This window comes from Eretmochelys imbricata, chromosome 16 (genome assembly GCF_965152235.1).
Source record: "Eretmochelys imbricata isolate rEreImb1 chromosome 16, rEreImb1.hap1, whole genome shotgun sequence".
Lineage (NCBI taxonomy): Eukaryota > Metazoa > Chordata > Testudines > Cheloniidae > Eretmochelys > Eretmochelys imbricata.
In genome coordinates this window covers 8967095-8994512 of record NC_135587.1, presented here as the reverse complement: position 1 = coordinate 8994512, position 27418 = coordinate 8967095, and the positions used below count along the sequence as shown (strand labels likewise).

Genomic DNA, 27418 nt, shown 5'->3' with positions numbered 1-27418 from the left:
ACAGGAACAGGAAGCTGGTTTATCGCTGGGGCTGTCCATAGCAGGGGGGTTGGTGTCTGCTGGGTGCAGCCGGCACACTGAGCAGCTGTACTGTGGATTAATATAAAGTCCTTGGGTGAAGTCCTACCTCATCAAAGTCAGTGAGAGTTCTGTCATAGACTTGACTTGGGTCATGATTTCACCCTTTGTCTCTCTCTTTTAATGATCAAAAACAGACTTCAATGAGAAACTGCAGAACTGGAATTAATTTGCAAACTTGACACCTTCAAATTAGGCCAGAATAAAGACTGGGAGTGGCTGGGTCACTACAAAAAGTAATTTTCCCTCTGTTGATACTCACACCTTCTTGTCAACTGTTGGGAATAGGCCACATTCACCTTGACTGAATTGACCTCATTAGCACTGACCCCCCCACTTGGTAAGGCAACTCCCATCTTTTCATGTGCTGTATATTTATACCTGCCTACTGTATTTTCACTCCATGCATCTGATGAAGTGGGTTATAGCCCATGAAAGCTGATGCCCAAATAGATTTGTAAGTCTCTAAGGTGCCACAAGGACTCCCCGTTGTTTTTACTGATACAGACTAACACGGCTACCCCTCTGAAATCTGCAGGCAAAGACTCTTCCCATGAAATACAGGGTTTTTCCTATAATTTCAGCATAAACACATTTCTTTGAAGTGCTGCTGCAGAGCCCTCTCCTAGGGAAGGTGACGGCACTGGTCACTGCCTGCAGCAATGCAAGGCTTCGTCATCAGCTTGTCTAAAATTAAGCACAGCAACTTGCCATGTTCTTCTATACTCTCCTCATCACCGTAACATTTTAGTACCTTCCAGTGGTGTGGTAAACAATCAGGCTAATGTCAGCCCCAGGTGGTTGGATCTTTCTCTTAGCCTCTCCTCAGGGGATCTTCCTTGTGAAGTTCTTTACAAGTCTTAATTAATTGAGTCTTTCCCTGTGAGGTGGGTATTATCTGCCCTAAAATACAGATGGGGAAACTGAGGCACAGAGCATCAAAGTAACTTGCCTGAGGTCAGAAGAAGCATGTGGCAGAGCTAGAAACAGATCTCTCAAGGCCTTGCTGTGGTCACAAGATCACCCTTGAGTCCAAACCTAAGGGAACAGGAACCTGCGACTTTTGTTTATTATTATTGTTATTAATTATTATTATTATTAACATCTTGTTAACCAAGCTGGGCTGAGACTGCGGAACCCTGCAGGTGAATTGTGCAAACACTGCACCACCCCCAGCTCCAGCCGCTGCACAAGTGCTTTCGGTACAATATCACATGGGTACAGACATGAGCTTCCCCTTTGTCAACACCTCTGAGAGCAGACGATGCCTGGTCAATGGCCCCAACAGAACATCATTACCCCACACCAATCATCTAGGAACGAAGGGAAAGCAAAGCTCTTCAGCTGGCCAGACACCAGCCTGTTCTGTGACCAGGGCCAGCCCTAGACCAAACGGCGCTCCAAGCAAGAAGCATCTTCAGACTCTCCAACTCCATTTATTAAACTTTTGAATACCTTATGTGTTATTGCATTTGTAGCCCATTGCACGACTTTGATGCACGATTTGCATGCATGATTTATCCCTGTCGTGTAAGACAATAAATTTGTTTGCTAGGATCTGTATTTATTCATGGCATATACAAGCAAGACTGGAAGGTTCCATGAGATTCTACAAAGGTCCAGAACATTCTAGAAGGTTAGTGAAAAACGAATCCACATATGGCGTACCTGAAACATTTTACTTCAAACGTTTTATTTTCCCTTTTGTCACTAACAACAAAAACAGCGCCTTGAGCCCGGCGCCCCAAAAGCCTTGCATCCCAGGCAGTCACCTGGATCGCCTGCCCCTAACTCTGACCCTGTCCGTGACCTTCTGAAACAACTTATGCCAGCTGTACTCTTCCTGCCCAAGGGCACTGTTCCCGATCCTCACACAAAGCCGCTCTCTACTTTTCCCCCCACACCAGCTTTGAACACAGGAGGATCTGTGGGTGTTGAGGCTCTTTTAAAAATTCTAGGCATGGATCTGTTCTTTGAAGAACGTTTTATTTCCCTGGCTACGTAAGACAGAGAAAGAGCAACGGCTGCAATATTAAAGGGCATTAACCTTTTCCTCCAATACAGCTGCACATTCCTCTCTTTTTACCAGAAGGGCAATCAGCAAACAAGGGCTGAGAACCGTGCTATGAGACATAAATCGAGGTGCACATACACAAGCCCAATACTGGTTTATCGGAGGGGCTCCGGCACCCAGTTGCATACACTGTAAGAGTTTGTGTACTATTGAGATGGGTCTGGATGATAAACCCAGATCCAGACATCTATGGGTGATGGGGACATTCAGGTTAGGATCTGAATTTAGCAGCTGTCTCTCTCTCTCTCTCTAATGGGTCAAACCAAAGTCTCACATCCAAATGTAATGAACCCCTGGCTCAGTATTACCAACTCCATGCATTACTATAATCTGAGTCAGCCCTTCCCCCCCCACCCCCCAAAAAAACCAGGTGATTGGCTTAAACATCATGAAATTTTTAAAAATTAAGCAGAGTTATTTTTATTTGCCTTCTGGTTTTTGAGTCTTTACATTCCATATTTTCAAGCTTGCCCCCTTAACAAGAAGGGCTAGAAATGTACTTTCACTTTCTAAATGGAAGCTGACATTCTCCTCTCCAGGAGCTGAGGCGTGGCAGGTGGGGCTGCTCCATAATGCCCCCTCTAGGGCCAAACCCCACCTTAATCCATAAGATTTGGCCACCTGCTTGGAGCAGATCGGTGTCATTCTCTCAACCTTTACATAACCAAATAAACTCAGGATTTGGCTGTCTGCACTTTTATGCAAAGAAGCCGAACTTCAAATGCACACACTTAGTTGCAGCACTCGAAGGAAGAGCCTGGCCCAGCCGTGGGGTCCTGGACTAGCACTGAGCAACACCTCCTCTGTTCCAGTCTCACCCATCTCTCTCCTGAGAAGAAGCAGGCAAGCCTTCTTAACTGGTCTGCTGGCTTTTGATTGGTCTGCTTTTCCTCCAGGCCCTTCTAGACCTCCAGAGGACTGTCTTGTTGGTAGCCTGCTCTGAGTGGAATTTCCTTGAGCAGACAGGTATCAAGCAGCCAATGGCTCCAGCAGGGGGCAGAAAAGGCCAGATAAACCCCATCACATGGGGCTTTAAGAAGAACACAAAATATTGCAAGACATAAAATAGAATCATAAGAGTTGGCAACACTGGGGTTTCATACAAACTGGTTACGTCTACACTGCACAAATGGCAGAGTACAGAGTATATTCACTACATGCCCCCCACATGGGTATAAATAGCTCTGTAGGCAAGTAAAGACACCCCTGAACCCCCAGGCTATATGCCCTACACGGCTGTCTAAACACACAAGCAGTATCTCCTCCATCTAGGCAGTGTAGTGACCAGCTCCCTCCCCACTGCCTCTCCCCATCCAGAACCTTCACGGACATTTGTAGCTACACACCACAGCATGGACACAGCCTGCCTTTCACTGTGAGGTGTAGCTATGCATACCCTACATGCTGCCCCAAGTTCTGTGTGGTGTAGACGTAGCCACAGATACCATAGTGGATGTAACCCAAGGCACAAGCCCCTACCACTGCATGAGCTGACAAGGTAGCTCCATCATCTGGGAGTAAGTAGCAGGCTGTTACCGTCACTGGAGCCCGTCACTAGAGGGAAATATACCCAAATGCATTACAAACATGTACTCACATGCTTAATTTTAAGCATCAGAATAGTCTCACTGCCTTTAGTGGGGCTACTCACCTGCTTACAGTTCAGCACTTGAGTAAGTATTCGCTAGACAAGGCCTAAATTAGTGTACTCCATGAAACTCCCTAACCCTGGCAACTGAAGTCATGCTTGACAATTCGGGACCATCTTGGCTACTGACTTTTTACCAGCCCTGCTGGTGGCCTCAGGTTACAGCTGTGTGGTGGCCTCATGGGGCACACTATTACAAGGAAGAGAAAGGGAGTAGGTAGAGAGTGAAACCAAATCAATGTGTTGAGTCTGGTGTGTCACCCTCCCGTCCCAGTCCCTGCCCACAACACGCAGTCCAACATGCTGCAGCTGTTATTGCCTCTCACATCCAGGTGGAGACAGACAAGTCATCGGCGCCTTACCCTGATAACACGCCCAGCACCAGGTTGAGCATGAAGAAAGAGCCAATGATGATGAGAGGGATGAAGTAAATCCAGTTCCAGGTATTTCCTGCAGCATCATTGGTCTGAAAATAGAGAAGGGAAGAAAGAAAAGCAATATTTTATCAGTCCCCAGAAAAGCAAACATCCATCATTGCAGGGCAATGGACAATGGATCCTCCCTTTAGACTCCCTATAGACTGTGCCAATATGAACTGGTATTGTTAAATGTGCAGCAACTGAACTGAGGACGGAAATCCCAGGAACAGAATGAAACACACACACACAAACAGAAAAAGAGGAAAATGGTTGGCAAAACAAGTAAGGTGAATGTAGCCTTTAGAGTGATGCCAACTTCACATCTGCTTATTCCGCACTTTGGAAGTCTGTCATCGAAACCAGAATCTAAAACTTTCTGAGCAAGCAACTATGTGTACTGGGGGGGAAGACCGGGTTTTAGTTTCTGACAAAGTTTCTGCATTCTTTAACCACAAGGGAGCTCTTCAAGTAATTGCTGAAAAGTAAAATGCCATGTGGCCACTACCCAAGCCAAGTGCCATGGAGCGTTCAGATTCTTCTCTTGTGGAGGAAGAATGCAGCAACTTTTGAATCAGCTCATTTGAAGATGGGGGGGAGAGGGGTGGGAACAAGGAAAATTTGCATCTCTTCTTTTTTAATGGTGAAAGAATGACACAGTTCCTCCATCCCTAATACAGGCCTGAAATGCCTGATAGATTGCAAACAACTTGGCAAATACCGCAGGGAAATACTTGTGAGCACTGGCTTGAACAAAATCCATTACCTCTCTTTGACACAGAGTCTTTTATTCACAATGTGTCATGCCTTATATTCACTGTTCCCCAACATTTGTGCAAGTGAAATTTTGCTCACAACAGGAAGAGGAAGTGTCACAAATGCGTTGACAAGTATTTGAACCACATGCGTTCATGAAGCCATCTTGAAAGTTCCTTGTGTGGTTTGGGAGTCATCCAATCAGGGAACAAAAAACAAATACCGTGTGACTTAGATGACCAGTAATACAGTATGAATTACAGATAACAAAAAGTCTTGAAGTATTCATCGTGGCAAATAGCTCATGAGTCACCGCTGGAGTATACATTGACACAAACCATTCCTCAAACAACTGAGACTAAGGATCAGATTCATGAGGAAAGGTTCTCTGAATAACTAACGTATTTATAAATATCTACAGCAGCTGACTGGTGATTTGCTAACAATAAGAGGGGCTAACAAATTGTCCCTGCCAGCATTTCATACTGTCCTAGTTACAAACCTCTGAAGAGAAAGAAAGAAAGAAAGAAAGAAAGAAAGAAAGAAAGAAAGAAAGAAAGAAAGAAAGAAAGAAAGAAAAGAAAGAAAAGAAAGAAAGAAAGAAAGAAAGAAAGAAAGAAAGAAAGAAAGAAAGAAAGAAAGAAAGAAAGAAAGAAAGAAAGAAAGATTGTCCCACACCCGGTCCATCCTCCCACTCCCACAAAATACTTTAAAAAAAACAAATGCCACCACCAATATATTTCAGCCTTCCCCCATCCCCATATTTTTCCTCCTTTTGCAATTTTTTCTGTCTTTCTGTTCTCTTCTTTCCTCCCGGTCTTAGTTTCCCTCCCTTCTACTCTTCCTCCCTTTTTCTTCCCTGCCCCTTCTCCACAGGACTGTGCTGAACACACGAGGATGAAGTGTGAGTACTGGTGTCACCCTTCATGCCTCTTTCCCCAGTGCTTTGGCTCCGCTGATGGTGTTGACGCTCAGCGGTCACCCAGCGGTGAGAGTGCACTACACGTGGCCCTCCGTGCCTGACCCACGGAGGAGATGAGTCTGTTACAGCACCAGGGAGCGAACCATGGTCCCTTCGCTCAAGCTCTAGCAGCATAGGCTTTTAGCCCTAGAGGACCCTATTCAGTTCCCACTCTGTTGGCCAAGAGCACAGCTAACACAGTGGGGCACATGGATGGAACGCTTCCTCAATGGCAGACCACATTTACTAATACTGGGAACTGTAGTCTGGCCTGCCCTGATCAGGCTGATGGGACACAGGGGTCTAGAAAATGCCAAATGGGGAGCACAGAGGAAGGGCATAGATGGGAGGAGAGAATTCATATAAACATCCACTGCTTTATAGGTTAAAATGTTGCCGAGTGATCATTTGTTTATCATTTACTTATTCAGCCGAAGCCCAAACTTGGTGACCGATCCATGATTCAATTCCAGGATCAAAGCCTTTAGAATAGAATGGGCAGAAAGGTGTCTCATTGAGCACCTTTCTTTGAGCGTCTGCAGGGTCGCCTTATGTTTGGAGCAGGCAAGGGCCTTGCTCTGTGTGTTCTTCGCATGCACAAAGGGCTCAAGGTGCAGGCCGCATTCAGCAGGAAGGGAGAAGGGGCCATAGAAATCTTCTCAGGGGCAGGGTCTTTTCCACAGCCCCAGGGAGATGCTTTCGTGAATCCACCTGTGAGCTGCCAGGAAAAAGGAACTCCCCACCCTCGGCAATAGAGCCTTGCAGCCGTATCCTGGGACGCCACGGCCGCAGAGGGCAGTGCTCCATGAGCAGGGAGGCTGGACTGGACTCCCACATCCCGACTCCAGTCCTCCTCATTAAGTGGGGGAAGCCAAGAGATCAAATCAATTTTTATGCTTCCAGTTCATGCTTGGCTGACTGTTTGTGCTGCTCAATCCCAATCGCAGGACTAACCGGATAGGGAAGGGATGGAAATAAAACACTTTTAATGAGGTGACAGCATTGCGTCAAGATGCAGAAGGCGCTTACGGGCCGCTCCCAGCAGCATCAGAACTGCTACACTCACCTCAGTGACAACAGCAAGCTGGCACTTCATTTACAAGCCCCATTTGTGTACCCAGCTAAGGGTTTATACGTGACCCTCCCCATCACCACCGTATCTGAGCACCTCACAGTCTTTCAGGCATTTATCCTTACCACCAGAGCTGGAGGAAACTTTTCAATTGAATTTGCTGAAATCAAAACGGTTTGCAAATTCCGGTCAAATCCGGCGAATACTTTCGGCAGAACAAACAATGAGGAGTTAGGGCGGGAAGGTACTTCGGTGGCCAGCCCAACCCACCACCCATGCCGCTACAGCCACATTGCTCATAAACACTAGCTCGAGTGGAGCCAGCATGTGTACATATACCTGAGCCAGGAATCACACCTCCCAGATCAGGGATGGGCAAACTACGGCCCAGGGGCCACATCCGGCCCTCCAGGCGTTTTAATCCAGCCCTCGAGCTCCCTCTGGGGAGCGGGGTCCTGGGCTTGCCCTGCTCCGGCACTGCAGCCGGGGAGCAGGAGCGGGGGCTTGCCCTGCTCTGCACTGCTCCTGGAAGCAGCAGCATGTCTCCCCGCCAGCTCCTATGCGTAGGGGCAGCCAGGGGGATCCACATGCTGCCCTTGCCCCAAGTACTGCCCCCGCAGCTCCCCTTGGCCAGGAACCATGGCCAACGGGAGCTGCAGAGGTGGCACCTGCGGATGGGATAGTGCACAGAGGTGCCTGGGGGACATGCTGCTGCTTCTGGGAGCTGCTTGAGGTAAGGGCCACCCGGAGCCTGCACCCCGACCCCCTCCTGTGCCCCAGCCCCCTGCCCCAGCCCTGATACCCCTCCTGCCCTCGAACCCCTCGGTGCCAGCCCAGAGCACCCTCCTGCAATCCCAACCGCTCATCCCCACCCCCGAGCCTGAGTCCTCACCCCCTTCTGCACCCCAACCCCCAATTTTGTGAGCATTCATGGCCCGCTGCACAATTTCCATACCCAGATGTGGCCCTCAGGCCAAAAAGTTTGCCCAACCCTTCCCAGATGCTGTACAGCCAAACCCCCAGACATTCTTGTTGCCCTAATCCATGCTAAAGCCTTAGGCTACCTTGTCTCGTTGCACTAGCAAGATGGCAGCCTCTGTCTCATTGTGAATTCTTTTAAAATTATGCTTTTAGACAATCTGCTTGACAGCAATTCACTCCTGCTTGCAATTGGCTGCAATGACTAGAAACCCTTTTGTGCCACCCTGCCACTTTCCCTTCTCTCGCCCTTTTCTTGGATGCAGCTTCATTGGTGGTTCTATGCCACTGAAAATGCCAGGGCACAGAGCCCTTTTGCCCTGTTAAACCGGGAGGAGGAAGAAGAGGATGTCTTTGTTTTCAGAGCTTCTCGCCACTGGAAGAGAAGGAGCAACAGCCGCACTCAGCTCAACCCAGTTCCATTAAACACGAGATGGGATTTCTGCTCCAGCCAGCCCAGATCAATGGAGACCTGCCGGCTCAGTCAAATCTCCCCAACCTTGTGTACCTCACGGCAGTGGAAAGTTCTACCTCCAGGGACTCTACCAACTTTCAGTTCCACACTCCCTCTGGCTCGGGGAATCACCAGGGGAGCTTCATGAATCGTGGGCATAGCTGCTGAATTCCACATTCCACTGACTTCAAACAGTGCTGATCAAAGGGGACACATTCCAGCATCGGTATGAAAAAGGAGCATGTAAATACTCCTGAAGACTTTGCCTCCATTGTCAGCTACATCTCCACTAACGATGAGGGGGGTTCGGAGGAAAAGTGGGATGTTCCCTGCGGAACCAGACCAAGCAACAAACAGCAAGGGGAGATTGCAGCAGTTTCTGTATAGACTAGTGTAAAACAATTTGCATTAACAGAGAGCCTCTGTTCTAGCAATGCCCAGGTGCCTAACGCACATAAGTTAGTTTCGCATCACACGTACCTTTTTAGGTAGAGAAGTATTAAATTAACCTATTGAACAGATGAGCAGTCGGAGGCACAGAGAGATTAAGAGGCTTGCATCCGGCCACAGAATGAATTGGTGCCAGAGGAGGGAGTAGAATCCAGGAGCCCTGACTCCACAGTTCCCTGACTTTAACCAGACTACAAACCCTCCCACCTGTTGTTCCATCTCTTTTTTTCAGAAGCGTCCCTTTACACTTTCACATGACGCTAAGCCAAGATTCTGAACAAGAAAAGGAAATGTGTCCAGTCATCTGTTTAGTGCAAAGGGATCAGCTAATAACACTGAGAGGAGGCGTTGTTGTCAGTGACACACTCCCTCCCCGGGAATGGCCAGCCACTACCTGTGCTAATGTTCCAAGGGAGAAAAATTCCACAGGAGAAAATGGCTCCTGGAACCTTACAATCACTCCATCCTCCACCCCTTTGGGTTTCTAATGATGTACTTTTTCTAATGAGCGACAGAACTCCCAAATATTCAAAGGCAAATTGTCTGCACTCTACCTAGCAGAAGCCAGAGAGCTGAAAACTAGCACATGCCTCAAGGGGCTTTTCTCAGCAAGAAGGGTATGTCTAGACTGCAATTAGACACCCGCAGCCCCAGCCCGAACATCTGCACCGCAGTTATGCAGCCGCTGAGCCAAGCCCTGCAAGCCTGAATCAGCAGACATGGGCCAGCCCCGGGTGTCTAACTGCAATGTAGACATACCCTAAGGGACTAAGCATGGTCTAAAGCCTGGAGTTTACAGTTTCTTGCAACCTGGGCAAACAATACGTCCACCACCTCCTGCTCTGCAGCTCAGGTTCACACATGTCAAGGGCCGAATGGCCCGATCAGAATGGCAATGCGTGTTTAAACGACCTGTTCAAATAATCCATTAAATGTTGTGCTGAGAGTGATGAAATCCATTTTGGGAACAACAAAGCAGTAGAACAAAACAGGCCTCCCCCACAGGAAGATGCTGGGTGGCACTTGGCAGAGCCTTTGAATTCCCCTTCCTGGGACCGTCATGCTGCGGTGAACTTTAAACAATAAACAGAATAGTTGAACAAACCACTATTTATCTTTCATTTCGCCTCCTGCCTTCCAGGTTTTTAGTTGAAAACTGAACGCTCTCCAGGCCCTCCCACAAAACCTCGCTATCACCTTCAGCAGTCCCTCAACTCCCACCTCTCGGGTACACGAATAATGATCGGGGTTGCCTATGTGCAAATTTGCACCAGTTTAGTTTAACCACTGCAACCTCCTGTGTGCATGCTAGGTTTTAACCCATTTTAGTTTTAACCTGCTCCTAAGCCATTTAAATTAAACAGAAAGTAAACCAAAGTAAGAGCGTCCACACAGCCTTTTGCAATGTTTTAACTAGGTTTCAAATCACACTAAGTTCAACCAGTACAAGTTTGCATGTAGACAAGTCTTTGGCGGAGTCTCAATGGCCTTTTCTCCCTCTGATATTAAGTTCAGGTTCCAACACAGAGTGATTTATTATGTTTTCCTCCCACTGCCTGATCAGTGATGGGGTAGTTTAGCAGTCAAGACATTATATTTGATGCCTCTCTGGAATAACCAGCTCAAATCCCAATTGGTCAAAAAAGTCCTTCATAACTCTGAGACAGATACATTTAATTTCACATATTGCTATTTTGGTAGAACCTAGATGCACCATGGGGCTAGGTGCTGTATGTAACCCTCCTGCCCATTGGAATTGGCAGCAACAAGGACCAGGTTCAATACCTAGGGATTTCTTTTCAACAATATGACACAAAACCAGCTCAAGCCCCCACTCAGTATCCTGGGACAATTACACACCACCCCTGGGCACCTCTAAGAGGCAATACTTCCCCTCTTGCAAGCACAGAGTCTGAGTGTAGAAAAGGAACTTTTAGTAAAAGGAGGGAAGTAACCTGTCATTACTTTGGGAAAACACCGCAAACAGGGTTCATAAACCTAAACCATGAGGAAAAGACTAACCTCCAAGTAAGTTGGGCCGTGTCCTTTTCCATCGGGTTCTTAAGTCCAGCAACCAAAAGCCCCTTTAACGTGCCCATCCCTTCTCTGCACAGCACTCACAGTTGTTGTCCTTGGTCAGTGCAGACGCAGAGTCCAGAGATGCATCTGCAGAGTTCACCTCCCACCCTGAGTGGAGGTGGGTAAGAAGGCACTTTATTCACTCCAGTGCCTGGGCACTCAGTCACTGCTCCTCCCCGGCAGCCGCCTGGCCGATCACTGCACCTCTCCACCAGCCACCATGCTGGCCAACCACTGAGCCTCTCCACCCGTCGCCTTGCTGACTGATCTCCACAGCTCTCTGCTGGCCACCCTGCTAGCTGCTCACCAATCCACTGGGATGTCTTCAGGTCCCATCACTTAACACAGCTCTCAGTCATTTCAGCTGTTAGTGGGGAGCCTCACCGCTGGTGCACACTGTCCCAGAGCAGGTCTAATGCTTAGACCTAGGTATCAATGATTTCAGCTCTGTGGTAATGAGGCTCTCAACTGAGTCTAAATTAGCTCTGTTATTACACAGTGGAGAGAAGAAGGGTCGAATGGTGTCAAAAGGCCCCCACCGCCAGGTACAGGTACCTGTCTCCACCCTCTCTCAACTCACTGGCCTTTGGAACCCAGCTCACTGAAGTCCCAGTGCTTTATCCCATTGGCCACAATGGCTCTTCTTCTATCACAGAGGGATGAGACTTTGTTTTTAAAGGTCCTGTCAGCTTGGACTGGACATTAAAGCTTTCATGGCACTTTTCATAGAGCAGGGGCTTATTCTCGATCAAAATTTCCATCATCTTTGTTCTCAAGTAGAATAATGCGTGTCGTTTGGTTGCCTCACACCACCCAAAGTGAGTGGTATATGCACACAGGTTGGAATTCTTTGGGATGAATGTAAAACATTATCATTGGGGACTTGGAAGTTCAGGCTGCGATAAGCATCCAAAATGCTGAGATACTTATTTGAACATCTAGAATTTGCAAAATTTGGAAATCCACCCTGGTGTTTCTGGTTGAGCCAGCAATACCACAAGAGTCGTTTCTGGTTGTGTCTGTTTCTGGTCCCAGTCAAAACCAGGAACTACAGAATGGTGTAGCAATAGAGGGGTGGCAAGGACCTGTAGCATCTTTTATGGTAAGTGATCAGACAGGACGGGACTGTAGTTGCTCAAGTGCTGATTCTTTATGGGGGCTTAGAGACACACAGATCTTGTGACTCCCTCTGGCTCTCCACCTCCCAACTTAACAAATGCAGTCTGTGTTGCTGCCTAGGATCAGCACCCGAAGTCTCTTTAAGGGTATGTCGACAGTGCAATCGGAGGTGGGACTCCAGCCCGTGTAGCCATACCCATGTTAGCTTAGGTACCAACAGCAGTGGCTCCATGGCAGCACAAGCTAGCTGCTGGAGTATGTACCCCCGTAGTTCAAGTCCATCTGGGTTGGTTCTGTCCATAGAGCCAAAACTGAAGGTTTCTTTGAATAGTGGCCTTGGTGGTCTTCTCTTAGTAGCACAATCCATTTATTTTAGCAGGCTTACTCTTGGTTTACACCAATGACAGAGAAGAATCAATTCATTTGTCTTTGCACAGGGAACCACAGAGTTGTCTAAATAAGTTTCCCCTCTTGACTGGGGTGGAAGATTTGGCTTGAATGCCTCTGCCTCTTTTAGGGAAGGAGTACAGCCACTATGGTGACATAGGACATTCTGTCCGTATGAAACGCAGCTGATGCAGAAGTTAACAAAGAAATGTTTATAAGTGTTTTGGAGTTCAATAGAGAAGAGATTTAATTTGACAGTGGTATCTGAGGTGGAAATAAACAGACCATTAGCCCGTTAGTATGTCTTTTTCAAAAATGCATGACGTACCCAAAGTTCACTCTATCTTAGTTAACTTAACTACTGGCAGAATCTGACTTATTTGGGGCAATTAAATTATAATCTTCCCTTAAAGAAGCACTTTCACATCGGGGAAAACTCTCAGCTAGATCACTGAGCTGAATTCCATTTATCTTTCATCCGATTTTCACAATTCTCCATGCCACTTCTGCTAATTAGCCAAGCCATTTGTGTTTTATTTCCATTTCTTCCTACTCATAGCTCTGGGTGCAGATACACATTGCCATAATCAACACAGGCAACAGAGTAGAATTTGGACCAATTTCCACATGGAGCCCTCCTCTACCCACCCAAACAAAGTTCTCCCAGCACCTGCTCCCATCCACTTAGACTTTGCAACAGGACAACCATGGGCTCCAGGGGACCAATGAGAAGAAGCAAATTCCAGACCCTACACTGAGAATGGCCAGTTTCTAGCCACCTCTCATTTCAGACTGGGGGCTACAAAGTCAAGCACCTTTAGGAATTTCACACAGAGAGGCAATCGCCGAACCAATCAGAACAAGTTATTTATCTCTCTACGATATTTAAATGTGCCCCCCTTACCGTACTATCAGAGCACCTCAGAATCTTTAATGCATTTATCCTCACAGCCCCACTGTGAAGTAGGAAAGTACTGTTATCCCCATTTCAGTGATGGGGTGCTGAGGGACTCCATGATTTGCCCAAGGTCACAGCCTGTGACACAGCAAGGAATTGAAGCCAGGTTTACCACATCCCAAGCTAGCCCCGTAATCACTGGACTAGAGAACTGCCCGGGACTATTTTTAATCTCGCTCCCATCCCACCCCGCAATACCCATTCCCACCTGCTCCCACTATTATAGCAGCAGGTCCTGTGGGAGCCGCAGGAGGCCAGTCCCGCTGCAAGTCTCTACGCTAGTCCGGTGCAGGGCTATACACTGGACCATTCATCCTCCTAACACGAACACCCAGAAATAGCTTAGAAGCCAGCCCAGCCCCACAGGTGTCACACATCCCCTGTGAATTAAGCAGATGGGGGCTCACTCTGCACTAGCTAAAGGTTCTGAATGGTCTTCAGCTGAGGCACGACCAGGCAGCTGGCCATGGCAAGTGTGTTGCTTGCAAAGTGGTTATTAAGGGGGACTTTTTTTTTTTTGTAAATGTTCTTTTTTGAGCATTTTGTCCCCCTTGGCTAGGCAAGAAGCATGTGTACAAAGCCTTTCATTAGAGCTTCTGTTCCCTCTATTATCTTTGTTCCTGAAACTGGCCTGCGGAATAATCTGTTTCTTCCTTTTAATAGGCCCTCTAGATAGTTCATTGGGTTTGCAGCAAAATTTTGATTACATGCAAATTTCTGGCATCCTGTTAACTCTTCATCAACTGTAACACTAGGGAAAATAACCAGCATCCCCCTTCGCCCCTGTCCTCTTCCACAGTCGGAAAGCCTGAGAGCGCCAAATACTTCTTCCCACACAAGTCCTGCACAATGCAGAAATTATTATTTTGAATATGGTAGTACCTCGGAGCCCCAGTCACAGACTAGAACCCCAGTGTGGTAGGTGCTGTACAAACATGGAACAAAGAGCTTCTAAGCTAAGTAATAAACTTGGAAATTATCTTCAGTGATCCAGCGAAGATATTTTCTTCATAGATTCCAAGGCCAGGAAGGATCATTGTGATCATCTAGTCTGACCTCCTGTATAACGCAGGCCAGAGAACTGCCCCAAAGTAATTCCTAGAGCAGATCTTTCAGAAAAAACATCCAGTCTTGATTTTAAAAAGTGTCTATGATGGAGAATCCACCACGACCCTTGGTAAATTGTGCCGGTGGTTTCTTTACGCTCACCATTAAAAATATATGCCTTACTTCCAGTCTGAATTTGAGACCTTCAGCTTCCAGCCTTTGGATCGTACTACATCTTTCTCTAGATTGAAGAGCTCATTATTAAATACTTCTTCCCAAGCAGATACTTGTCACCCCTTAACCCTTTGATCCCTTTGCATCATTTAGGGTTAGATGGCCCATGCCTCCCTAGCCTGGTTTCAGCTGACAATAGCATTTCTATGTGAATAGAGCTCTGATCAGCACTTGATTCACTTTGTCTCGTCTATGCCAAAGAACTCAGATGCCTTAAAAGTAGGCACAGCTAGTAGAATATTAATTAGGCACTACACGTCACTTGCTTTATTTTTCAAAGGTTCAAAGCAGAGCTCGTCACAAACTGAGAGGGGAAACTGTGAAAAGGTTCAAGAAAGTTGCAGTCCTTTCATTCTGCAGGTCTCAACAGGAAACAGGTTTTTGCTTATTCAAGTTTTTTCCCAGCAATTATTAAAAAATTTTGGTTTTGAAATTTTTTAAGTTTTTCCTTTTTTTCGGCATTACCTTTTCCCCCTTTATTCTTTCCCCCTTCTCTGCATACTTTTTTTAAAAAAAATTTTGCACTCATTTTTGGCTCTAGAAAAAGGAGATGGGGAGGAGGTAAAGCAATAAAACAAAAAAGCTCCTTTTTGGTTTTCCAGTTTCATCATAACAGAAAATGTAAACAAAAAAAATAATTGGGCAAGAATTTCCAGTTTGGGGGAAAAGGGCCATTTTCCATCTAAAATTGTTTTGGGGAAAAAAGTGAACCTTGGAATATCTTTTAATTGGTAAAGGGAACACCTAGAGCCTATGTCAATGATGGTTATATTAGCAATACACACAGGTAGGCTACGCTGTTATGATTTCTATTTGAGATTATCCTCCTGCTCTGTGCTTTACAGAAACACACTTTAATTGCATTCCTCTGTGAATTGTAGGGTCAGTGCTTTCTTTCAACTACACAATGGACAATAAACCATAATGACTCGTTGAACAATAGGAAGTGCTCATGTCTTCGGATGTAAGATGCTGTCAGGGGTCACAAGGCAGAGAACGCCATTAAACAACCATTGGTCTACAAAAGGCTATGAAAAGCCAGTGGGCTCTGCCTAGAGGAATTCTGCCCTGTCAGATGGGTCACAGTCCAAGAGATTTCGTCTCACCATCTCCTGTTTCTACAGACCCATGAATGAGCCGGTGTCAGCAAACGGATATGACTTTGACTTTCAGTGGCATAGTAATAACAATAATAGACAGCTCTTCTATAGCACTTTTCATCAGTAGGTTTAACAGCACTCTACAAAGGAGGTCAGTATGAGTACCCCCATTTTACAGATGTGGAAACTGAGGCACAGAGGCTTGCCCAAAGTCACCGAGCAAGTCAGGGGCAGAGCTGGGAGCAGAATCTAGGTCTCCTGAGTTCCAGTCCAGTGCCGTAGCCACTACACCAGTAGTATAAAATCACATAGTAGCTACTTGCAAACTTTCTTTTTCAGTCCACTTTAACTTTGGCATAGACATAGACCCGGTCTAATATCAGCCTTATAAAATCACATCCCTGAGCACCATAGTTAAGCCACCCTGGTGCGGACACAGCTAGGTTAATGAAGAAATTCTTTCTTCGACCTAGCTACCATTGCTTGGAGAAGCAGACTGCCTACGTTGATGGAAAAACTCCTTCCATCAGTGTAGGAAGTGTCTACGCTTTAGCCACGCCTCCATAGCGCTTGTAGTGTAGACATAGCATGTGTCAAATAACTCTGGTTATTGTTTTTCAGATGCTCAGTTCCATTGATAGACTAGATCTGGTATTTAGCTCTACATTGGCATGACACTTTGGGTAGAAACAATATCAGCAGATCTTTCCCAGCAAAATAAAACTGGCTGAGGGATGGCCTAACTATTAGAAGACACACACAGATACTGAGAATTCTGTAGCCTAGAAAGGAGAAGCGGTAGAGGGGTCTGACAGAGGTATTCAACATTGTGAAGGACACAATGAAAACTGATCAGTCTTTGGAATTAATGGGCAGTAAACATAAGTCAAAACCATACTCTATATTCCCCAGCCCATGTCCTTCGCTACCACAGGAAACCACGGAGTGAAAAGCAAAAGCTGGAGTTTTTAAAAAATGCCAGAAAACCTAGCTAAAGATGAGCCTGACCCAAAACTTCACATCTGAACCTCTCTCAACTCGGATCCTGATTCAGATCCAATTCAGAGCAAACCCCTTTATCTTCAAAAGGGGCTGAGCCAAAATGGCAGATCCAAGCACCTCTGAACTTTAAGGAAGTTTGTATCCTGGCCTGAAGGTTGTGGCTTGGGCTCATAGCTAGATGTATATTTTGAAATGAAACGGAGGCTTTACATGCTACACTTGAGTTTGAGGCAAACTTTTTTTTCCCACAGTCAAGTCTAAATCCCAGGAACAAGACATCTGAATGGGAAGCACTGGACACACATCTGAATCACCCAGAGTTGCTAGCAGCACCACTGGAATAGGCTCATTCATCCCTTTCTGTTGTAAGTAACTGGGCTGGTGGGTTGTGACTGTAAATCAGAATTAGAGCTGTACCAAACGGAGTGTTTCTGGATAGCAGAGTTGTTGCAAGAACTTTCTCTTTGTTTTTGGCTTGTGTGGGATTTGCTGACACCTAAGGGCTTGGCTGCATGGGAGGTGATTCCAATAAAAGGCAGGATGTGAATTTGAAGCTATATTGTGATTCTGGAATTCCCATGTGGACACTCTTATTCTATAATTGCTATAGTGGAATCATTGTTACAGAATAGCTATTCCAGTCAATGTCCCCACATAGACAAGTCCTAAGTTGCACTTGGAACTTTGGATTTACATTTAAAACAAAGTCTTGGAACCAAACTCATCGGGAATCACAGGGCATGTCTACATTGCAATTAAACACTCGCGGCTGGTTTGTGACTTGGGCTTGTGGGGTTCAGGCTATGGGGCTGTTTAATTGTGGTGTAGAAGTTCAGGCTTGGGCTGGAGTCTGGCCTACCCAGCAAGAGCCTGCTTTTGGGTTTCCTTACAAATATTTTGCAGAATTTTATTGACAAAAGGTCTCAAGTAACCAAATGATTTGGAGCTGCAGCTCAGTGGCAAGGCCAGATAGTGAGCTAAAAAACAGGCAGGTTTGGTGGGTCAATGGAACTGCAGTCCCCACTTTTCCTCTCCTCACCCCAAATCCTTCTGCATCATTTTTCTTATACAACAATGCATCTATTTATCTTCAGAACTTAGATAACCCCCGGCACCAAAGAATCTGAGTGCCTCATAGTCTTAAATGTATTTACTCTCCCAGCAACCCAGGTCAGTGCTATTAAACCTGTTTTACAGATGGGAAACTGAGGCACAATGAGACTAAGTGACTTGCTCGAGGTCCCACCCAAAGTATGTAGGAGAGCAGGGAACTGAACCCAGGTTACCTAAATCATAGGCTAGTGCCCTAACAACTGCACCATCCTTCCTCTCAAGCATGCATGCACATTTTGATATTTGTATCATCTCTGGGACAGCAATAGTTAAAAAGAGAGGGTTATGTCCCTCCGTAATCTCCTATCATGCAAACAGGAATTCTGCCCATCTGCATGGCTTCTGATCTCAAGATTACCTTTCCTATTGCTACAACTTGAAGGACTGCAGGCCTCTAGAGCCACCTCTGCTCACAAGCTGAAGGCAGAAGAAGACTAGTGAGATGACCCTCTCTCCAAGAGAGCAGCTCTTTGATTCATCTTTTACACCCTCTGCTGGCACAAACAAAAACTGGGCTGTTCGAGTTACTGCTTTAATGATATAAGGGACCAGACAACTCAAACCTCCCTTCCTCCTCCTCATATCCTTTCACAGCTCCTGCTTCCTAACTGGGCAGCCGATTGAGAATCAGCCCAGCTCTGCAATTCTTTCAATTCTCACAAACGCTCCAGATTCAGCAATATTTAAAAACAAGAGAAAGAAAAAATCATTACGTTCCAGTCTCTCAGTCGTTTTATGTTTAAAAGAGCACAGCTGTTTGCTAATTTGATCAAAAATGAACCCAGCATAGAATCAACATGGCATTTGATATTAAATGATTAAAATACAAACAAGCCCAAACCCTTAATAGATTTCTTTTATTGGCTCAAATGAAAAGCCACTCTGGCCCCCTGAGAATTCACTACTTCTAGGCATATTTTTATAAACGTTTCTGGGCAAAAGGATGCTGCTAGACTCCGCCACACTAGTTACAAGACTATAGGTCACAGTCCACATTTCACGTGGCCAAAACCAGGGCCTGCTTTGAGAGCTACTCGGAGCACTGTTATGGTACAGCTGTCCGGGACATGATGCGGATTTTTATGCTTCTCTCTTCAGCTTCCAATACAGGCCAGTAGCAGAAGCTGGATTTCCACATTTATATAGACCACATGCCTGTTCCATCAATGCCAATGTTTTCCAAAGTGTGGGATATGCTTAGAACCACCCATGATAGTTCCAAGCACATCAGCAGAAGGTATCTAACACCTTCTACTCACGTATTAATACACTTATCACAGCTATCAAACATTTATCAATGGAATCAAGTGACCCAATCATTTTGATAAGGAAATTTGGACTCTGATAATATAGCCTCGTGTGGTGGCAAGAAACATCAGTTATGGGGAGAGGGGCACAGTACATGTATCCATTAAGACTGGTAGGCTTCTGACAACACATCGTGGGGTTGAGGGGTGGTAGGACTGAGAACGGTTTCATTTTCCTGAAGCGGGGCTCTAATCTCAGATGTTTGGGAAACGCTGACGTAGGCAATTCCCATTTTCCTCTTAAAGCGAGGGGCTGAAAATAAAGCCAAGCCCTCTCCCCATAGTTTGGCATTGGTCACTCACTCCTAACAGAGATTCAAAGAACCACAAAGCTCACTCTGAGCTGGGAGGTGGGAAGATGGGGATGTGAGTGAAGGATCTTTCACGTCATAGAATCATAGAATATCAGAGTTGGAAGGGACCTCAGGAGGTCATCTAGTCCAACCCCCTGCTCAAAGCAGGACCAATCCCCAACTAAATCATCCCAGCCAGGGCTTTGTCAAACCTGACCTTAAAAACCTCTAAGGAAGGAGATTCCACCACCTCTTTAAGTAACCCATTCTAGTGCTTCACCACCCTCCTAGTGAAAAAGTTTTTTCCTAATATCCCACCTAAACCTCCCCCACTGTAACTTGAGACCATTACTCCTTGTTCTATCTTCTGGTACCACTGAGAACAGTCTAGATCCATCCTCTTTGGAACCCCCTTTCGGGTAGTTGAAAGCAGCTATCAAATCCCCCTCATTCTTCTCTTCTGCAGACTAAACAATTCCAGTTCCCTCAGCTTCTTCTCATAAATCATGTGCTCCAGCCCCCTAATCATTTTTGTTGCCCTCCCCGGGACTCTCTCCAATTTTTCCACATCCTTCTTGTAGTGTGGGGCCCAAAACTGGACACAATACTCCAGATGAGGCCTCATCAATGCCTCGATCTGCTGGCAATGCTCCTACTTATACAGCCCAAAATGCCGTTAGCCTTCTCGGCAACAAGGGCATACTGTTGACTCATATCCAGCTTCTCCTCCACTGTAACCCCTAGGTGCTTTTCTGCAGAATTGCTGCCTAGCCACTTGGTCCCTAGTCTGTAGTCGTGCATGGGATTCTTCCTTCCTAAGTCCAGGACTCTGCACTTGTCCTTGTTGAACCTCATCAGATTTCTTTTGGCCCAATCCTCTAATTTGTCTAGGGCCCTCTGTATCCTATCACTACCCTCCAGCGTCTCTACCTCTCCTCCCAGTTTAGTGTCATCTGCAAACTTGCTGAGGGTGCAATCCACCCCATCCTCCAGATCATTTATGAAGATATTGGACAAAACCGGCCCCAGGACCGACCTCTGGGGCACTCTGCTTGATACTGGCTGCTAACTAGACATGGAGCCATTGACCACTACCCATTGAGCCCAACGATCTAGCCAGCTTTCTATCCACCTTATAGTCCATTCATCCAGCCCATACTTCTTTAACTTGCTGGCAAGAATACTTTGGGAGACTGAATCAAAAGCTTTGCTAAAGTCAAGGAATAACATGTCCACTGCTTTCCCCTCATCCACAGAGCCAGTTATCCCATCATAGAAGGCAATTAGGTTAGTCAGGCATGACTTGCCCTTGGTGAATCCATACTGACCGTTCCTGATCACTTTCCTCTCCTCTAAGTGCTTCAAAATTGATTCCTTGAGGACCTGCTCCATGATTTTTCTAGGGACTGAGGTGAGGTTGACTGGCCTGTACTTCCCCGAATCCTCCTTCTTCCCTTTTTTAAAGATGGGCACTACATTAGCCTTTTTCTAGTCAACCGGGACCTTGCCACTTCATCATGATCTATTTTTCTCATGCCCAAGTCTCAGAGGATCATGAGCAGTGATGCACTTAATGCTAATTTTTATCAAATCTCAGAATGGCTGAAAAGAAGGGAACTAAAAATAGAAGCAGTGGGCAGATGGGGGGGAAGAGAGGAGCAGAAGGGGAGAGCCCTCACCAGGCCTAAGCAAAGCAGCACAGCATGGGATGTGCAGATTCCGATACACAGGAGAACAAAGCTACTGCAATGGCACCATGGCATTTGAATGCCAGGCAGAGGGAGAGCAGGTGTCCGCCCCTAAAGGCCCTGCTGAGAAGAGCTAAGTCTCAGGTGGCCAAGCAGGCAGCATGAGACGTGAGCGCACGGATGAAAAGGGGCTATTTGCTGCATTCTGGACAGAAACTGAAATGAAACCAGGCTCCAACCCAGGGAAAACATGGTCTGGCAGTCTTGAATTGGCTGGGCTAATGGAAGCTCTCGGCAGGGGTGAGCTGAGGTGCCCTGAGTTCTCTTTCGCGTGGACTCAGAGCCCAGCTGAGTCCACAGTAGCTTTGTGGAGTTACTCATGATGCACCCCCATGTGCCCCTCCACACCAGGGAGTTAGAGATCTGCAGAGAGGTGTGATACTTTCTCAGGGCAGGAGAACTATGGGTGACCTTGCTACACCTCTGCCCTAGCAAAAGAGAGATTTGTGGGTACTAAACTGAGTGACAACTCCTTGTCACACACACACACACACACACACACACACACACACACACCCCTTTCGCCAGCTCAAGCAAATTTCTCAGGACTCTGCCAGCCCTTACTTTGCCTTGTAGGTAAAGCTTGGCACATCCCACTGCCTGAACCTCCTTGAAGAGCTTTCCCCTGCAATACCCAGCCCATCACTGGACACTCACAGAAATTACCAGCTCCACTGTCTCCGAAGAGACAGTGACCACAACAGCCTGCTAGCACAATTGAGGATGCACGCTTTACTTTAATATTACAGCACTGACATGAATTTAGGGTAAAACAAAGAGAAGTTCATTAATAAAGATAGATCTTTAAGTGATAAGACAGTGGAAACAGATATCATTACAAATAAAATAAAAGTATAATACGCTTCTAAGAGACTAAACTAGTTTTGGTGCTTAAAATGGAAACTTCACAACATGAAGAAGAGGGAAGCTGGACTAACCAGTGACATCCACTTCCTGAGCAAATGCAATAAAAAAAAATCATCCCCAGAGGACTTACCATTTATAACCCTCTGACCACTACATACAACTCCAAACGTGCTGAACAGCTCTGCAGAAGGACTACAGAAAAACCGAGGAACCATCTCCTGCACCTTAGATACTCCCGAAGGGACCATCTCAAACAAGAAATCATCACATGCTCCCACACACTGGCATTTAAAAAAATCAGGAAACCTACCTGAAGATCATGCAGGACACCCAAAACAACTATCTAAAAAATACCCTGCTGACAGCCATCCAACACAAAAACAAAAAAGTGGAACCAACTACAGTAATTCCACAGCCAACAGAACACCACCTCTGGGATAAACCAAGCCACTAGGCCCCACCACATGGGCACTGCACAACACTCCAACATCAGCAACCTAACAAGACTACCCCTAACCAGAAGGGAAGTATCTGTACTCTCCAAAAGACTGGACTTCTTCCCCACACAGAACCAGATACCATGTTAGCATGTGGAGAGCTAGAAGAGTTCTTCCGTTGGTTCTGCCTCCAGGAATTCTTTTACAACAAAGATGACACCATCCACAATTACCACATCCCCACCAATAGTCATAAGAAAAAAGAATTACCTGACTGGATGCCCCCCAGTGGACGAAACCACACACTTGATCATTATGTCAATTGCTTCAGGAAAAAAATTGACTATGAAATCCTCAACAAACGTTAGATCCACCACAGTCTCTCTACCATCAATGCGACAGCTATAACCATCCCTGGAATCCAACCACTGGAGAGTGATCAAACTAGCTGACAAAGGGGGCACTATTGTAGTCCTAATCCCATTGACTACTTCAACAAGGCCAAAAGAATATTCTTTGACACCACCTACTCTAAAGAACTAAAGGACAACTCCACACCACAATTACACAGAATTTTAAAGATATCATGAAATCCTGCTCCAAGCCACTCCAAGAAAAATTCTACAACCTCATCCCCCATGAACCCTCCCCAGAGACCTTTCCCCTGTTTCTCAAGATACACCAATAAGGGACCCAGGAAGATGCATCGTATCTTGCCAGGGCACTCTTACTAAAAGAGTACCAGGAATCATAATAGACACCATCTTCAAACCACTCATCACACAGAAAACCGTCATTGCCACCATGGATGTCACATCCTTATACATCAACATCCCTCGCTATGACAGCATCACTGCCTGTCTCAAATACCTACAAAATAACGTGGAACACTCAAAATCCATTCAAAACACATTGCCAAACTCATCCATTTCATCCTCACCCTTGACAACTTTACACTTAACAACAAACACTTTGCTCAAACCATGGGAACAGCTAGGGCTAAGAGGACGACTCCTCAATATGCCAGCCTCTTCATTGGCCATCTTGAGGAAGAATTTCTGGAAAAATGCACCATGAAACCAACAAGATACCTGAGATATATCAATGATATTTTCCTTCTCTGAAAAGGCGTTCTAAATTCCCATATAGATTTCCACCACAACTTCAACAACCACCTCTCATCCATCAAACTCTCTCTAAAATACTCCCACACCAGAATCAACTTCTTGGTCAGCACGATTAGCTTCAACAATAGAACTCTACAAATGACTATCTACAAGAAAGCCATGGATCACTACATTTCCCTTCACAGATCCAGTAACTACCCAAACATACCAAGAAATCATCTAGCTACAGCCAGGCACTCACATAGCACAGAACATGCTAGGAGGAGAAAATCCAGGGTATACACCTAAACACACTTACCACCATCTTCACTAAACAAGGACACTCCTCCAGAGAAGTAGATTGCATCATGGAAAGAGCCACCCAAATACTCCAGGAGAACCTATTTCAGTACAGGAAAAAAACAAACCAAACAACACTGACTGCACACCCTTAGTTGTCACCTATCACACTACACAACATATGGAACCTATATAGAATATCATCAAACAATTATAATCCATATTTGATAGGAACTACTTCCTGAAAGATATCTTCCCCCCCTCTTTTGGCCTCCAAACAACCCCCTAATGTTGGCAAACTCATCATCAGAAACAAGCTCCCCACAGACCGGACACACTAACTCAAAGCGGCACCAGACCCTGCCAGAACAACAGACTCAAAACCTGCAAACATACCTCCCATTGCTATGATAAATACCCCCCACAATATACCTCTCAAGATTCATGGGTCCTACACATGCCTATCACAGAATGTGGTGTACCTCATCCAGTGCATCAAATGCCCCAACAACAACTAGGTGGATGAAACCAGACAATCACTAAGCTCTTGAATGAAATCACACAGAAAAATAATAAAAGACAAGAAACCATGCCAGCAGTGGGTGAACACTTTTCACAAAGTGATCACTCCATATCTGATCTTTCAATATTTGTCCTCAAAGGAAACTCTTGCACAACACCTTCCAGAGGTGAGCTCAGGAACTTAAATTCATAATGCCACTAGACACTAAAAACCATGGACTGAACAGGAACAACCTGGAACACACCTCACTGCTAACCCTTAGCCCACTTCAAAATCCTTTTGTATAACAATCTAACTCTTATTGCCCACTCCATCTCAAGTGCCCTCCTACGTGTTACTCCTTATGCTTAACTATCTGTCCCAACTTGTATTTAGCTCACACCTTGTCTGCACTACAGGTTACTTCAGTATAACTTGTCGCTCAGGGGTGTGAATAATCTGCACCACAAAATAAACTGGCCCATGCTCTCCCCAAACTTGGACCGGAGTCATCTAGAATGTAACCCAGGTTCAATAAAAGGTCGAGCACACCTCGCCCATCTCTCAGGATTGTTCAGTGGAAATCCACCACGGCACACTGGGCAGTCAAAAGTGGGTGGGGAAGACATTCTAGGTGATATCTTGGCCAGTGGCAGTTGAAGTCAGTGGCAAAACTGCCATTGCCTTCAAAGGGGCTAGGATTTCACCCTTGATTTTCACACTTCCAGTAGAATTTTCCAAACAACAGAGAACCAAACGAAATAAAATACGGTAAAAACACACTGTACAGCATTCTTATTAACTGTAAGAGTGGTACTTATTCCAAGTCTCCTTATAATCATGATTGAGATACTTTATAGTAAAGTTCCATTTATAAATGTTCCATAGAGGTTATAAGCACGTTGCAGACTTGAACAGGAGATGGTATGGAAGTTTCTAAGCACATCAGCTACTGGTGTCATGGATGGCTGTAACTCATGGTAATAAAAAAACCTTTATTAATGGTTTATAAATGGAATCTTGAGATTATCTTATTTTTGTTAGAAGCTGCACACTCAGATGGATAGCTTTGCTAGCTCGGCTGAATCAGCATTTAAACACAGTGGCTGCTAGCATGGTTCTCCTGACCAAAAGTCTCTCTCTCTCATATACACCCCTGGTTAGGACACACTCCTGCACAGTGGGAGACCCAAGTTTAAATTCTTTCTTCACATCAGGCAGAGTGGGGAATCAAACCTGAGTCTCCCCTATCCCCGGGGAGTGTTATGACCAATGAGCTACAAGTCAGAATGGCAACCTCCTCCTTCTCCACCACTGCAAAAGATCAGTTGCGGGTTGAGTCATTCAATCTAAAAAGGATTTTTTTTTTAATTCATCAAATTTTTTTTGCAATTTCTGGAAATGGTTCTCGTCAAATCAATTCTTTTTTTCAATTTTTCAGAACTGCCAGGAAATCAAAAAATCAGATACTTGCCCACCCAGTTCTATTGCCAATGCACAATGTTTTAAAAAAATCATCAGATTTATACACTACGCCTTCTATACACTACTTCTCTCCGCTGTCATGAGGGCTAGAAAATTCCTTAAGAAAACAGAAAGAAGATAAAAACAGAGATTCTCACCCTCACATGACTCCAGGAGCTTGGGGTTTAAGAAAAAATCCAGGCTAAATTTCACAAGACTCAGGATAAAATCCTGAGAGCTAGGAACATTGAAATTGTGCTTGGACCCTGCTAGCAGTGTGTGTTTAAATACAGTAATTGCAAATCACCACGCAGTTAATTCAACTGGAGTATGAAGAGGACCTAAATCTTTATTTTGTTATTCCCCCCTCCCTCTCCTCTGACCCTACCCTTTTCCCAGAAGCTCAGACTTAGAGAAAGAGAGAACTGGAATGTTTTCTGCACCGATCTGAAGGCTTATGGCACCAATAAATCAATCAATAAATATGCTAATAGGATCAAGTGATAAAAAATTCATTCAGTCCTGTACTACTGTGCACTCACTAAGCTGCCTCATTCATATGAGTGCTCAGCTGCCCGCCTGCCTGGCACTGTTAAAAGTTTAATTCACTGTCAAGAATTACAATCTGACCAAGGAACTCTTACATTAGCGAATCATTCCCCTCCCCACAATTTTTAAAACAGCTTTAGACTTTAATTATTAATCTAAATGAGGTCCAAGAAAATCACAATGCCTGTTGGTAATGGAAGATCTGGGTTGGACCCTTAGTATGGACAGTATTGAGCTGGTAGCATTTGTGAAACCCGCTGGGAGCTGCCACCTGATCTGCCAAGACTACTTCTGCTCCTGCTTTCCTGCCTAGTCAGCTTAGGACTCCAGCACCCTGCCTGGTTTGAGCCAGACCTGCTAGCCCGCTGCAAACCCAGACCCAGGTCTGAACCACGTCCCCTAACAGCTGTAGGCTTAACTGAAAGCAGCTCACAGAAGTGTGCCTGTCTTTAAGACTCAGGTGCCCAACTCCCAATGGGGCCCAAACCCTGAATAAATCTGTTTTACCCTGTATAAAGCTTATACAGGGTAAACTCAAATCGTTCGCCCTCTATAACTCTGATAGAGAGATATGCACAGCTGTTTGCCCCCCCCCCCCCGCAACTATTAATACATACTCTGGGTTAATTAATAAGTAAAAAGTGATTTTATTAAATACAGAAAGTAGGATTTAAGTGGTTCCAAGAAGTAACAGACAGAACAAAGTGAATTACCAAGCAAAATAAAATAAAACCCGCAAGTCTCATGTCTAAGAAAACTGAATACAGACAAAACCTCACCAGTTCCAGTAAGCTTCCTTTTACAGACTAATTTCCTTCTAGTCCGGGTCCAGCAATCACTCACACCCCCTGTAGTTACTGTCTTTTGTTCCAGTTTCTTTCAGGTATCCTTGGGGGTGGAGAGGCTATCTCCTTAGCTA

The 27418-nt window shown here is 45.5% G+C and overlaps 1 protein-coding gene across 1 annotated transcript in view; it reads right to left on the bottom strand.

Annotated features, from left to right (window-relative positions):
* The window catches only part of CACNA1B (calcium voltage-gated channel subunit alpha1 B), a 475550-nt gene that overhangs the window by 221135 nt on the left and 226997 nt on the right, over window positions 1-27418 (bottom strand). The window contains exon 7 of the mRNA XM_077835554.1: window positions 4163-4266. Within this exon, the coding sequence (XP_077691680.1) occupies window positions 4163-4266 (104 nt within the window). The remainder of the gene's footprint in view (window positions 1-4162; window positions 4267-27418) is intronic.